Source organism: Aethalodelphis obliquidens, unplaced genomic scaffold, assembly GCF_003676395.1.
Source record: "Aethalodelphis obliquidens isolate GAN/ISIS:26980383/991018 unplaced genomic scaffold, ASM367639v1 scaffold14, whole genome shotgun sequence".
NCBI lineage: Eukaryota > Metazoa > Chordata > Mammalia > Artiodactyla > Delphinidae > Aethalodelphis > Aethalodelphis obliquidens.
In genome coordinates this window covers 21,077,338-21,092,436 of record NW_020837958.1, presented here as the reverse complement: position 1 = coordinate 21,092,436, position 15,099 = coordinate 21,077,338, and the positions used below count along the sequence as shown (strand labels likewise).

Here is a 15,099-nt window from a genome sequence, read left to right as displayed (position 1 = left end):
TGGGAAACTTAGTAAAAATGAAGGTCCCTAGAACCTGCATCCAGAGATTCTGGCATATTAGGTCAGGGATAAGATTGGGTATTTTTAACAAGCATCCCAAGTGATTCTGTTACAGTTGATAGAGAAATATTGTCTTGAAGATTTTTAATATTTTAATAATTCTTATAATTTTTATAAATTCCAAAAGACAGTTACACAGAGAAGTCTTTCCTTAATTTCCATCTGATGATGGATTTTAAAAAATCTTAATATGATGATGTTCTTGGGAAAACATTTTGAGAAATGCTGGAACTCAGAGTTCTTTTAGAACATATTTACAGATCAGTTTAAATAATAGATGTAGCATTAACTAACTCCTTAGTAACCAACTTCTGATTTATTTATAAGGTACACCTAAAATTTGGGATAGCAGTCAGCTCATAAAAAGAGAATGTTATTCAAGCATAGAATAAGTGGCAAAGTGTTTTCATGATTACCAATTCATTTTCCAAATGTCAACTGTTATTATATTTAGGAACATATATATTGTGTTAAAAGTAAAATATCAAGAATAACAAAGAACTTAAATAGGAAAAATACATATCTTTTTTCAAGACAAGATTTTTTAAAGATTTATGCATAAAAACATATCCGTGCTTGACTATTCCATGTATATATTCAGTGTTGAAACCTATATATTGCATTTCAGAAAGAAAAGCTGCAAATTTATTCAGAAAAAAATTATTAGAGTTATAACCCTTCCTTCAAAAGTTTTCTGGTAACTTACTGTATGAACTTGAAACTTCAGCATTTTATCTAAATTTTATGCTTGATATTCTGCATGTGTAGAATTTTATATACATAAATTTTCTAGCTATTTCTTTTCTTGATTATTTTTCCAAAGTAGATATGGCTTGCGTATTGGACTTGATGTTTCCAAACTAACCAAGAAATTTTGGAGAGTTAAAATAGTCCACATTTTCTAGTTTTTATTCTATCAGGAAAGACATAGCCTGTGTCTTGTACATTCCAGAAATATCAATTCCCACATTCATTACTTTTCTTTTGATTCAAAGGTGATTCTTATTCATTCTTACCCTTCTCTCACATTAAATTGGTCAAACGTATTTTAAGGTGATTCAGTCACCCTGTAGCTTCTCAGGTTGAGTCCAAAGATGGGGTCAACCTTCCATCTTTCCTCAAGCTCCTCCTCCCACAAATATTTTAATCATAGCAAATTTGGGGGAAAATTTTTTAAAACATTAAGAACAATCTTTTATCACAATTGGGATTAAACTTAGATCACTTTTTTATGCAAAGGATATCTCACTCAAAAATAAAATAATGTAACAACATACAGGGAGCCCAAAATATAGAATAGATAACAGTGCAGTAACTTTGCTTGACAAGGAGCAGGGATTCAGGGTCGCACCCATGTGACTGTCTGTCCTTCTCATTTGGCCACACAGACATCTCCACAAGTGGCCACTGGCTGTGTGAAACAGTGGTTGGAAACAGTGATGGAGATAAGCATTTACTTATAATTTTGAACGGTTGTTGTAATAGATGGGTAAGTAGGTAGGTAGATAAATGCTGTCTTGATGCAAGGTGTAGAATAGAAGAATCTTTCAAATGAAAAATTAAGGGAAAATAAAGAAAACTCTGTCCATGAACAATATGCAGTTAATAAATTATGGAGTGAGGATAGTGGGTAGGAAATAATTTGGTCCTGCAGGCTCATTTATGCAGAAGAACTAAGGAAAACTGCAAGTTATTATTGACTGCATGAACTAAAGGTACACTTGTATATGTTGGGGAAATATAATTAAAAACAAAATCTCCTCCAACCAAGGAAACTTCTCCACAAACATAGAAGAGAAAGATAACCCTTTTATCACTGAATAAACATTAAACCAGAATGCAACATGCATCACAGGCAATTCACTGAGATTGCAAATACAAAAAGAAATCTCACCCTTTTCTATAGCCAAGCAGATACACCCATTACAGGCATGTCCTCAAGATAAACAATAACCTAACCGGTCCTCAAGTAAGAGGACTTGACAGCACTAATTGTCACACATAGTTCATCCTAGATTTGACTGGTAACTAGGGTGTTAGTTAATTAGGAAAAATGAGTCTCTTAATTTTATTTGTTCTTACAGTATAAGCAGTTTAAAAAATATGTGTATTCATCTTGTATGACTTTCTTCCTTCACTTGTTCTTATTTCTCCCAAAGCATTTCAAAAATAAAAAAGAAAATGTTTGAGAGAAATATTTCAAAATAACAGCAATAAAAAGAATGTTTTATCCAAATGCCACCTTGTTCTTTTATATTATTCCTTACCATATCCACAACTGATCATTATAACCATAATCTTTATCTCCTCTTAATCACATTCCTAGATTTTTTTGATGCTGAAAATTATTTTAAACCAATTTCTACATTTGTAGTTTTTTAAAGTGATACCTTATTTAGTAAATGTTTATTAAATTCAGAGTGCCCTCAGGCACTGAAGGAAATAAATGCAACTGTGAATTAAACAAAAGCCCATTCATTTATTCATCAGCCATGGAATGCTTACTATTTACCAAAGAATGTGCCAAGTATACACAAAGTCAGATGAACTGAAGCTACCGTCTTCAAGAAACCCAGTCTCCTATAGAAGATAGTCATTGAACAGTTATATAATACGGGGTAAATAGTGCAAGAGAGTACTTTGTAGAGGAGGTTCAGAGAGAAGATGGGTTTATAGTACAATAGGGATTTTTTTAAACATCTTTATTGGAGTATAATTGCTTTACAATGGTGTGTTAGTTTCTGCTTTATAACAAAGTGAATCAGCTATACATATACATATATCTCCATATCTCTTCCCTCTTGTGTCTCCGTCCTTCCCACCCTCCCTATCCCACCCCTCTAGGTGGTCACAAAGCACCAAGTTGATTGAATGATGTATGCACACAAACCTGTGTATGTCTGATAAAATGAGGGGGGGGGTGATATTTAAACTGTGAGTTTAGGCTAGACAGAGCAAACCTTGAAACTCCATATCTGAATTTAGTGTTAGAGTATTGCAGAGACAACTTAAAAATTCTTTTCTAGGATTATGACTGGTGATTGCAATGAAATATGGTAGCTCAGAAGGCTTTTCAAGTTTTCTAAGCAGTTAATAACACAGGACTAAATATCAATTGTCCTGACTCTCAGCCCTGCTTTCTAGATACCACACCATGGAGGAGTTTTCTGATTCTCTGGAATGGGTTTTGGTGGGTGGGGATAAAGAAGCATTTTAGAAGGCCCTGAATGAGATTCCTGAGCTCCAAGATGTGGATTTATTGAGAATCTTTTAGGAGGTGAATTAACCTCTGTCACTAGAATATTTAGTTTCTCTAAAATCAGAATGCTACACACTTACTTAAAACACTCAATATCTTCCTATAACTTTTCACCCAAAAACCTTAGCATCAGTGGTAAGACCCCTCATCATCTGTGCCTTGTTCACCATCCCCTCACCTCTTTTATTATTATCCTCAACTTGCAATTTATACCCCAGCAATTACCAAATTAGTCAAAGTTCCCTGAATCTTACCATGTTAATCTTGCTCCCATAACCATTTCATATGCTGCTACCTCTGTCTAAAATGCCATGTCCTAAGTACTCCATTCAGACGACTACTGCCGTTCATGCTTCATGATTCAACACAGATAACACATCCTCTGGGAAAGCTTCCCTGTCTCCTTTCTCCTCCATCTATGAAAACTAGTTGAGCTCCCTTCACAGGTACTTCCATAGCCCTCTCTGTTTTACTGCATTATCACACTTTGTTATAACTATCACTTGTCTCCTCAACTGAAAAGTAGCTTTTTGAGGATAAAGACCCTGTTTTTTTTCTCTAAATTTTTAGTGGTTATAACTTAACGTTCTTTGCCAAGTCATAAATATTCATTACATATGTGTTTAGATCAATAGCTGACTTCATATAACATACAAGCAAGTGATCTGGTTAATATGCATTATGTAGCAGAAGACAAACTTTCAAAAAAGAATTAAAAATCAAATATTCAAAAGTGATCTATTGATTTATGAAAGTGTCTTTGTTATTAGTAACTTAGATTCTGAAACTGAAACAATGCAAATTCAGAGTTCTTCCTATTATACTGGTTCATTTCATGTCTTTCTTTAGCATGTGGAAGTTAGAGTATTGAAATGCTCAGTGTAATTGAATGTTGTCACTTGCTGGTTTCACTATTTTCCTGTGACTTTTCTCAGCTGATTTCTTTCTTTCTTTTTTTTTTTTTTTTTTTTCAGGAAAAAATCCTATTACACTGACCAGAGGAGCAAATCAATGGGCAGGTTGGTGGGTGATATGAAATTTGTTTACAACCAATTTGTCATTTGGGAAAAAATAAAAAATGCATTTGATTACCCATATCAGCAGCTATAAATTTTAGAAAGAAAAACTTTACTGATTTGTTCAAGATATTTTCAAAATGACTTATGCCAAATTTGACAATGTTTAAAATCAGATGATCCCTTTTTTTCTATTTACCATTGCCATTCCCACAATCCTTCCTTGATATAATGTTATGGAGCAAGGATTTTAATTGCAAGTTCGTGTTTCAGGAGATTTTAATTTTAAAAATAGTTATAAAACCAGGATTGTTGGGTAAATGATGACCCACTAGAGTAATAGAATAATAGACACAGCAGAGGCCTCTTGGATCATTTAATCCAAACCTCTTATTGATAAGATGGTAAAGAAAGACAGAGTGATGAAGTGGTTTACCAAGGCCATACAGCACCTTTTGTATTACAGACCTACTCTTATTCCACCAGTTGAACCTGCCTCTCTTTCAATTGTGGTATTGAAAGGAAACTTCTTTTCAAGAGCTTTATCTCAAAACAACATCTCTTTGCCTATTGTGGTAACAGTAGCTATGGCAAAGGAATTAATTAAAATACAACCCTGAGACACAAGAAACTCTCCCACCTGAATTGCCTTGACCCCGTTTCACTGGAGAAAATGAGCTTCCATTTAATGAACTCTACAAACAAAAGGCTTGTAATAATTCGCTGTTTTTCTGCTCCTTGCAAAACAATCAATTAACAAAAATAGAACGTGAATGTCCTAGAGGAGACCCTATTGAATAATGTTGCAGGATATTGCAAATCAGAATGACACAAAAACTAGCAAAATCATACAGTGTAAATATCTGACCACTTTAGGAGAGAATTTAATAAATCTACTTCTTTTACCAAAGAAAATGTCTGAATATAATTTAGAACTCTAAAATAGGAAAAGTTTGAATTCTAGAAGAGAGTATTGTACTCTATTAAACATTAAATTTAGGTTGGTAGGAATGAGTGACAAGAAAAGGAAATCATGAGGGGGAAAACTTGAAATCTGAATGAATGCTAAAGGAACTCAAATGGCTCTTAAAAAATTAATGATGTTCCTTAGCCAGTTGGATTCCTCTGTTTGTCAGGTTGACATGCTCAGATTTACAATGAGCTTTCATCATTTCTCTTGTGCTCATTCGTTTCTGGTCTATATAAGCAAATTTCCAAAGTTATTTTTGCATAATAAGGTCAAATTCATTGGGATGTTATAATATATAAATTTACAACCGCAGGTTTTCCATATTTTTCTCTGCATGTGCCTGTTTAATATTTGATGTGTTGATAAAACATGTTTAGGTTTGCTTCTGGGTGCTGTATAGAATTAGTGAGATTTGCCACTGTATAATTAGTGTGTTTTCTGCTAAATAGACATCTTCCTTTCAGAGACTCACAGAAGGACAAAATCCTGTATATTAAATTGGCAACCAATGTCTATGTAATACTGTCATAATTTAGTTTTAGAGTAAACTTGTATTTAGAATTCCTGATAAATATGTATATTCTAAATCCTAAAGAAACATTTTTAATAGTGGAAAAATGTTTTTCTTTAGTATTTTGGTCAAACAAAAGTAAACTAGAAAAATGAATGCTATATTATGTGTCATATGTTTTATTATCTTTTGTGTTTATTATTTTTTGTTTAATTTTATGAAATGAAAATAAGGTTGTCAGTTATTCCAAACAATTGTTAATGTACCTTAAGCATTACTATAGTCTACTGCTTTACAGTTTACATATTACAAATAGTTCTCTTTGTTCTTTGAGTTAGTGGATGCGTATGGGGAGGGTAACAAATAAATAGGAAAGGCATTTATAAAATTATATGACATATTAAACTGAAAAAATGACTGTCTTGGTATTTGCCTGAGTTTATACTTTCAATTAAGTAAATGACTGATTTTGATTTTTTTTAAACTTGACCTTGGGAAAAGAAAATTTAAGTGTTGTGTGTGTATATGTACGGGCATCAATGTTATAAAATTATAAAACCCAATTTTTAGACAATTGGAAAGAGGGAAGCAAAAGTCTAATGTGTGTACTTAGATATCACTTGTGCTTTCCATTTCCTGACATGGGAAAGATGTTTTGTGCATGGGTAATTTGACCAGTAAACATTAGGGGTAAATATGTACAGGCAATTATCCAGGTTTCAAAGATCATTGTTTCTCCAGGCAGGTCAAAAAGGAAATGCCTATAGTTTTATTATTGCTGTTATCTATCATTAGCTTACAAAGTACTTTCATATTCAATTATCAAAGCATCTTGAAAAGGACCATTCAGGGGGGCAGAACAAAGAGTAACTGGTTTGCAGATCAGGGAAAATAAATGACTCCATTATCACCACTCCTTACCACCCCACATCTCATCCCCTAGCTTTCACAGCTGGTGTGATAGAGTTTGTGCTCTGACCACGTTCTTTTGACCCTTTAATCCAGATTTCTTTTCAATTTCCATTGAATTCTCTGCATTCCACTGATTTTAGCAAAGGAATTTAAAGCTCTGTTAGAAGTCATCTTCACATTATGCCATGAAATCTTGAGTTTGCAAGACTGCTAACGTGATAAAAGTTTGGTAGAGTGTAGGTAATACGTTAGATCATGTTGGTGGCATGGTGGTGGTAGTGGTGGTTGTAGAAGTAGTAGTGATACTCCTTTTCCTTATTATTATCACAAATATTTATTGAGTGTTTACTTTGTGCTGGGCACTGTGGGATCAGTCATTACCTATTTAATTATCAGAATATCCCTTCATTTAAGAGATGAGAAAACTGAATGAGAATCAAAGAAATTAAATAATAAGCTAGATCTTCACATCCTGTGATTCAGATCCAGCCCTGACCACATTTCACTATTAGACATCATGTATTCCTTCATAGGAAGTATGTGAAAAGCCTAAACTGATAATATGGTTTATTTTTCTGTAAAAGGTCAATGATGGTCTACAAGTCATTTTATTTCATTTCTTTAATTTTTTTGATTGGCATTTATTTCTAGTATGTTTGCAATTTTGTCAGAGATAGTAAGCCCTTGGGTGCTATAGCTATCAGCATTTTCTAAGTGTCATCAGATGCCTCCTTTTATTCGATCCTCCTAGCCACCTAATGAAGTAGGACAGATGGAATTACTTTCTCTCTTTACAGATGAGGAACATAAAGCTCAAAGATTGAAAATGTTTGGCTCAATTTCAATGACTGGCAAATTCATCCTCTAATTTTTTATCCCATTGTTTTCTCCACTAGGCTAACTTTGAAAAGTTGGAGTAATTGCTATATAATCCATTCAGTGTTTTTACATGTCTGTGCACTAGTGGCTGGAATACAGCGATATTTTGTGATTTCAGAGGCTTTCTTTGTAATAAGAAGAAGCAAAATGGACACTTCAGATAACACTCATTTATTATTTTAGGCTAGAAAGAAATGCTCTGATTCCTCCAAAACCAAAAAAGACTTGGCATCTAAATGATAACATTACTTGGCAAAGAAAATGTCCAAACTCTTCACATGCTAAAAATCAAAACTTGATGCTTATTTCAAATTATATAGACATGGTAATTTTACCATAATAGACTTGGATGAAATCATTTTTAAGATACAGTCTGCCTGCACATGGCTGTACTAAATTTTTTAAAGTTTAAGCAGAGTTGGCCAAATATTAAGATGCATTGTACTTCTCTAGGAAAATATTATATCCTGCCACTTTGACTCACTATTGCAGAAGAAGTCCAAAAACTGCCAAAGATAGAACCTCATAAGTAGTGTGTAAATATAGCACATTTTTAAAGTAAACACAGCTGTTATTATAGCAACTCAGAATCTCATTTTCAGAATCGATCTCTGGAGTCAGTATCTCTTTTGCTTTCATTTTTGTCTTTTGAAAAATAAATATGATTCCAATCAGTATACATACCACATAGAACTGGGTTGTGACTGTAATCTAAAGCTGAGGCCAAAGTATCCTGATGTGAGATTTCCTGAAACAGTGTTTTAATGTTCTCTAACCTGAAGTCTATGCTAAATCCACCCCTCAAAGCGCAGTCAGTGGATAGCAGGATGAGCACCCCGGGGAACTAGTTAGAAATGCAGAATCTCAGACACCACCCTAAATCTATTGAATTAGTATCTGCATTTTAACAAGATCTTCAGGTGATTTACAAACCCGTTAAAGTCTTAAAAGTACAGCAAAGACTCCTTGACTCAACTCTCCTTATTGTTAATCAAGTTTAATGTAAAACACCAACTCACAACTCTCCAGCAATGTCAATATTATTACTTTTATTTTATGGGTGAGGAAACAAAGGCAAGAAATTAACTAACTTATACAAGTTTCCATAGTTACTATAATGCAGAGCTGCCTTTGAACCCAGTTTTTCTTGACCCGAAACGCTTGCTGTTACCATAGGACCTGTGGCTCCCAGAACTGAATGCGTTGAGTGCATTGTAGCCATTTCTTTCTTTTCAGTCTCCACTTTTCTGGAGCCACATTGCTATAGAGTTTTTAAAGTGATCTACAGCCACACATATATAGATATAGATATATACATACATACACTCAACTTTAATAAACAATCTTGCTGGTTTTATTCTTTATGCTTTTTCCTACCCCATCTTCATGTATGATGATTTTCTAATATTTTCCACAGATTTTTCTTATGAGGATCACCTAGTTGCCCTGAAAGAGTTTAAATAAATGCCAGATTTGGTTTGCTTTGGAATTATTTCCTTTGTGTGGGTACAGGAATAATGCATGTATGTGTGTGTGAATGTGTGTGTGTGTGTGTGTGTGTGTGTGTGTGTCTTTTGGGAATCTTTCAGAACGGTAGTGGAAGGTAGGCATGGCTCTGGAGTGCAACCTAATTCAGTTCTAAAATGTGACTTTGTTCCAGGGTGCAAAAATATTTTAGAAGAATCAAAAAATGGATGTCCCAAAACCCCATGGTTCTTGACAAGTCAGCTTTCCCAGACCTGGAGGAGTCAGACTGCTATACTGGCCCCTTCAGCCGTGCACGAATTCACCAGTGAGTTCCCATCTCTTTTCTCCCATCACCTCTTTTTTTAAATTATTTTTTAGTTATTTAATTTTTTTGGCCATGCCTTGTGGGATCTTAGTTCCCCGACCAGGGATTGAACCCAGGTTCTTGGCAGTGAAAGCATGGAGTCTTAACTACTGGACCGTGCCAGGGAACACCCCTCCCACCTCCCACCACCTCTTGAAGTCACCCTTTTGCTCTTTACATCATTGGCTCTTATGTTTACTCCATACAACTCTTTCTACAATGGAACAGTAGGATATGAAGGGGAAGGGAGAAACATTGCTTGTCGCTGAAGTACTGAAAACAAGCTAGCTCGGAAAGTGCAGTATTAGGGAATGACATCAATTGTTAATGTGTTCTATTTGGAACCACATTGCTTAAGGTAGTACAAAATTTATGGAAGCCAGTGGACAATCTGTTCTTGTTCCATGCTCAATAAGAAATATGAGGACATTTAGGCTTCCTTATAAACTGAAGGATATTAAAATGAATATTTGATAATGCCCTGTATTATTTATAATTTTTATTTATTTTCTCAGCCAAATGATTTTTTTTTTAAGAAGATGGTTTCCCTTCTGATTTATTGTACTTTACATGCATTCATTTTAATGGAGAAAATACATGGATGACTACCCAGGAACTTGTAACTGTTGCTAGATTCTGTGGTCTGCATTGAATATTAAAACCAATCCGCTTATCTTCCCAGCTTCATAATAAACAATAAGGACACCTTCTTCAGCAATGCTACTCGAAGCAGGATAGTCTATCACATGCTGCAGCACACCAAATATGAAAATGGAATATCAAAAGTGGGTAAGAACACTAATGAAAAACATACTATGGAATTTACTTTTACTGTTACACTCAGAAGTATTTTTTAACAACTGAAGCTTTGCCTTCCTGCATTAGATATGAGGATATAATGCAGTGAACAAACTCTAAACATTGTATTTTCAGCCTTTCAATGAAAGAAAACAAAATAAAACAAACAAAAAACTTTTTCAAGGGCACTTGGCAAAGTGTATCAAAATGTGAAATGTGCAAGAACTTTGGAACAGAAATTTTATTTCTAGAAATTTATCCCAAAGAAATAATCAGACTTTTGACTAAAAATATATGTAGATATTTGTTCATTGTGGCTTTGTAGACAAAGAATAGAATAGAACAATACTGGAGATACTTTAGCTGTCCATTAGGCTGTATGCACACAATGCATCCATTAAAAATGATGTGATTTTATTCACTCTTAACTCAAATGTATTCAGCATCTATTATACACTATATATTATGGAAAGTATATGACACAGACCCTTTACTCATGGAGACTGAAAATTAGTATCAGTTCTCTAATGACTTCAAAAGATATCCGTAAAGCATTATTAAGTGGAAAAAAAACAGATTACAAAACTGTAAATTTAATGTGTAATCCCATTTTCTAAACACTTACAAAAAAAAAGAAAATATCTAGGATTTATATGAAACATTTTAGACATTACCTCTGAGAGGTGAGATTACAGCTAATTTTAAATTTCTAAACGTCTCTGTTGTTTGAATGTTTAGCAGTATGCTACAACATGTCTGATGCAAAAGAAAACAGAAAGTTTCACCTGGGAAAATTAAGTAAAATTGACAAGTTTACACAGAGCAGAGCAGAAAACAACAGGTAACAAATGAGCTGGCCGTTTGTTAGTGTGAAAAATACAACATGGCTGAAGAAATAAAATGCTAGTCATGTTCTAAAATTCCTTCAAATAAAAGAGTTGATAGCCAGTGGAAACTTGTACCAATATGTATGGATTTGCATTCAAATAGATTACCATATTAGTAAAATGAACTATGTTTCAAGTCATCCAAAGAGGAATGTTCAGACTTTGGTTCTCTTCTGATTAATAATTCATTTATTACTGAGCAGTCAAAATAATTAATTCAAAAACTAAATCCTTATAAAAAATTTGACACTTAATCAGAAGTTTTCTAAACAAGAAATAAAGATAGAGAAATCCAGAATGTAAACTACAAATGTGTCTAAATGGTAGCACTATGTGCTTATGTAGACTTTAAAAAATAAAATTGACATTTAAATGATTGTAAAGATATCATGCCCTTTGTCAAACATGCAATAAACACAGAAGGGTATAAAAATAAAATTTAAAAATCCCTACATTCAATTTTCACTGTACCAAATTAGTACTGAATATATATACATATACATCTCATAATTAGAAGCATGCAATGTTTACAATTTTCTATCCTTTTTGAAATTACCATTATGAGTACTTTCTCAAGCCCTTTAGTATGTCTGAAAACATTATTTTAAATAGCTGTACAATATTCTATTGTAAGCATTCATCAAATCACAGTCATTTACCAAGCACTTATATAATTGATTGAACCATAATAATGAAACAATTACCCAATTTTGGATGTACAATTATTTCTAATTCTTTACTAATATAAATAATATTGCAATGAAAATTGCTCTTCATAAGAGTTTTCCAAATATCTAGTCTTCCCAGAACTATATGAGACAGTCCATTTCACTACACTCTCATTGGGATGGAGAGATTTTAAGAAGGGTCACATATCGCTATTTATTCTCTTCGGATCAGTATTAAAGAATTAAAGATTTCTCAATACCAATCTCCTTTGAGACATTTTGAGGAGTGGGGAATTCCTCTGCTTCCTTGACCAAATTTTGTTTTGAGTAAAAAAAAAAGTTGTTCCAGGCTCATGTGCCCCCAAATAAGTGGGTATTAAAATCCCCACATTTCATGATATGGCAAAGTGTCATATGTTGGCACCTTGCAAACCCCTTATTAATCTTGTAAGGACACAATTAGACTCTTAGAATCAGTCTCTTTCACAACCTCACTGTCCTCATAGGTGATAAAGCTATGGAAGTCATTTGGGTTATTTTGTTTTTAAATTAATTTATTTTCCCAAGTATTATGTAGGTTGCTTCAGAGGGAAGTCTTCAATTAAACTAACTCAAGCACTGTTCTTTTCTTCTTTTTCCAGGTATCTGTAAACTTATAAACAATGGTTCATATATAGCAGCTTTTCCCCCACATGAGGTAATTTTGAAGTACAATTTCCATTTAAAAAAAATGTTTCTCCTGCTCAATGCTTGATCTCATTTTTTTTTTTTCACTTAAGTCTAGTTGCCTTATTCCTTATTTGAGGGTTCATCCAGTGAGTGGCCTTGGACCTTTCTGAGACCCCGTGATAATCTGTGGCTGCACACTGGCTCCTGTGCTCCAGAACCCTTCTGCAATTTGCTCTGTACCAGGAATCCCACCCTCAGAGGAAACTCATGGACATTGCTCAGCCACTCTGACCAGACATAGATAGCCCTCTGCTCCAACACAGCTCCATGCTTGACTCAGCTTGGGATTTACACAACTTCCAAACAGGGCAGGTTCTGCTCTGTGCCTATTACTTTGGGATACCTAAAAACCTAAGACAAACCGAAACCAAAAATCTACACCCCATTATTTACTTGATTTTCTGCCAGATTATTACCTCTCTTCCAGTTTTAAGTAGGTCATGTTGTGGTAACTCTGCCTGCTGAGTCATGAATGACATGTGAATAAGTTTTAAACTCCCCCCCAATACACACACATACTATATTCTTTTTTTTTTTTAACATCATAATTGCTTTACAATGGTGTGTTAGTTTCTGCTTTATAACAAAGTGAATCAGTTATACATATACATATGTTCCCATATCTCTTGCCTCTTGCATCTCCCTCCCTCCCACCCTCCCTATCCCATCACTCTAGGTGGTCACAAAGCTCCAAGCTGATCTCCCTGTGCTATGCGGCTGCTTCCCACTAGCTAGCTATTTTACGTTTGGTAGTGTATATATGTCCATGCCACTCTCTCACTTTGTCACAGCTTACCCTTCCCCCTCCCAATATCCTCAACTACATTGTCTAGTAGGTCTGTGTCTTTATTCCCATCTTACCCCTAGGTTCTTTATGACATTTTTTTTTCTTAGATTCCATATATATGTGTTAGCATATGGTATTTGTCTTTCTCTTTCTGACTTACTTCACTCTGTATGACAGACTCTAGGTCCATCCACCTCACTACAAATAACTCAGTTTTGTTTCTTTTTATGGCTGAGTAATATTCCATTGTATATATGTGCCACATCTTATTTATCCATTCATCTGATGATGGACACTTAGGTTGTTTCCATCTCCTGGCTATTGTAAATAGAGCTGCAATGAACATTTTGGTACATGAGTCTTTTTGAATTATGTTTTTCTCAGGGTATATGCCCAGTAGTGGGATTGCTGGGTCATATGGTAGTTCTATTTGTAGTTTTTTTGAGGAACCTCCGTACTGTTCTCCATAATGACTGTACCAATTCACATTCCCACCAGCAGTGCAAGAGTGTTTCCTTTTCTTCACACCCTCTCCAGCATTTATTGTTTCTAGACTTTTTGATGATGGCCATTCTGACCAGTGTGAGATGATATCTCATTGTAGTTTTGATTTGCATTTCTCTAATGATTAATGATGTTGAGCATTCTTTCATGCGTTCGTTGGCAATCTGTATATCTTCTTTGGAGAAATGTCTATTTAGTTCTTCTGCCCATTTTTGGATTGGGTTGTTTGGTTTTTTTGTTATTGAGCTGCATGAGCTGCTTGTAAATTTTGGAGATTAATCCTTTGTCAGTTGCTTCATTTGCAAATATTTTCTCCCATTCTGAGGGTTGTCTTTTCGTCTTGTTTATGGTTTCCTTTGCTGTGCAAAAGCTTTGAAGTTTACTTAGGTCCCATTTGTTTATTTTTGTTTTTATTTCCATTTCTCTAGGAGGTGGGTCAAAAAGGATCTTGCTGTGATTTATGTCATAGTGTTCTGCCCATGTTTTCCTCTAAGAGTTTAACAGTTTCTGGCCTTACATTTAGGTCTTTAATCCATTTTGACTTTATTTTTGTGTATGGTGTTAGGGAGTGTTCTAATCTCATACTTTTACATGTACCTGTCCAGTTTTCTCAGCACCACTTATTGAAGAGGCTGTCCTTTCTCCACTGTACATTCTTGCCTCCTTTATCAAAGATAAGGTTACCATATGTGTGTGGGTTTATCTCTGGGCTTTCTATCCTGTTCCATTAATCTATCTTTCTGTTTTTGTGCCAGTACCATACTGTCTTGATTACTGTAGCTTTGTAGTATAGTCTGAAGTCTGGGAGCCTGATTCCTCCAGCTCCGTTTTTCGTTCTCAAGAATGCTTTGGCTCTTCGGAGTCTTTTGTGTTTCCATACAAATTGTGAAATTTTTTGTTCTAGTTCTGTGAAAAATGCCAGTGGTAGTTTGATAGGGATTGCATTGAATCTGTAGATTGCTTTGGGGAGTACAGTCATTTTCACAATGTTGATTCTTCCAATCCAACAACATGGTACATCTCTCCATCTATTTGTATCATCTTTAATTTCTTTCATCAGTGTCTTATAATTTTCTGCATACAGGTCTTTTGTCTCCTTAGGTAGGTTTATTCCTAGATATTTTATTCTTTTTGTTGCAATGGTAAATGGGAGTGTTTTCTTGATTTCACTTTCAGATTTTTCATCCTTGGTGTATAGGAATGCCAGAGATTCCTGTGCATTAATTTTGTATCCTGCTACTTTACCAAATTCATTGATCAGCTCTAGTAGTTTTCTGGTAGCATCTTT

At 34.4% G+C, this 15,099-nt stretch overlaps 2 protein-coding genes across 6 annotated transcripts in view; one reads left to right on the top strand and one right to left on the bottom strand.

The window, feature by feature from the left end:
- Nucleotides 1-15,099, top strand: part of ANO3 (anoctamin 3) — a 193,099-nt gene that overhangs the window by 82,904 nt on the left and 95,096 nt on the right. For both annotated transcript variants that reach the window (XM_027115153.1, XM_027115154.1), the window contains 4 exons: nt 4,294-4,338; nt 9,268-9,399; nt 10,121-10,227; nt 12,433-12,488. In XM_027115153.1, the coding sequence (XP_026970954.1) occupies nt 4,294-4,338; nt 9,268-9,399; nt 10,121-10,227; nt 12,433-12,488 (340 nt within the window). The remainder of the gene's footprint in view (nt 1-4,293; nt 4,339-9,267; nt 9,400-10,120; nt 10,228-12,432; nt 12,489-15,099) is intronic.
- MUC15 (mucin 15, cell surface associated) overlaps nt 1-15,099 on the bottom strand; it is a 114,733-nt gene that overhangs the window by 60,776 nt on the left and 38,858 nt on the right. The window lies entirely within an intron of this gene.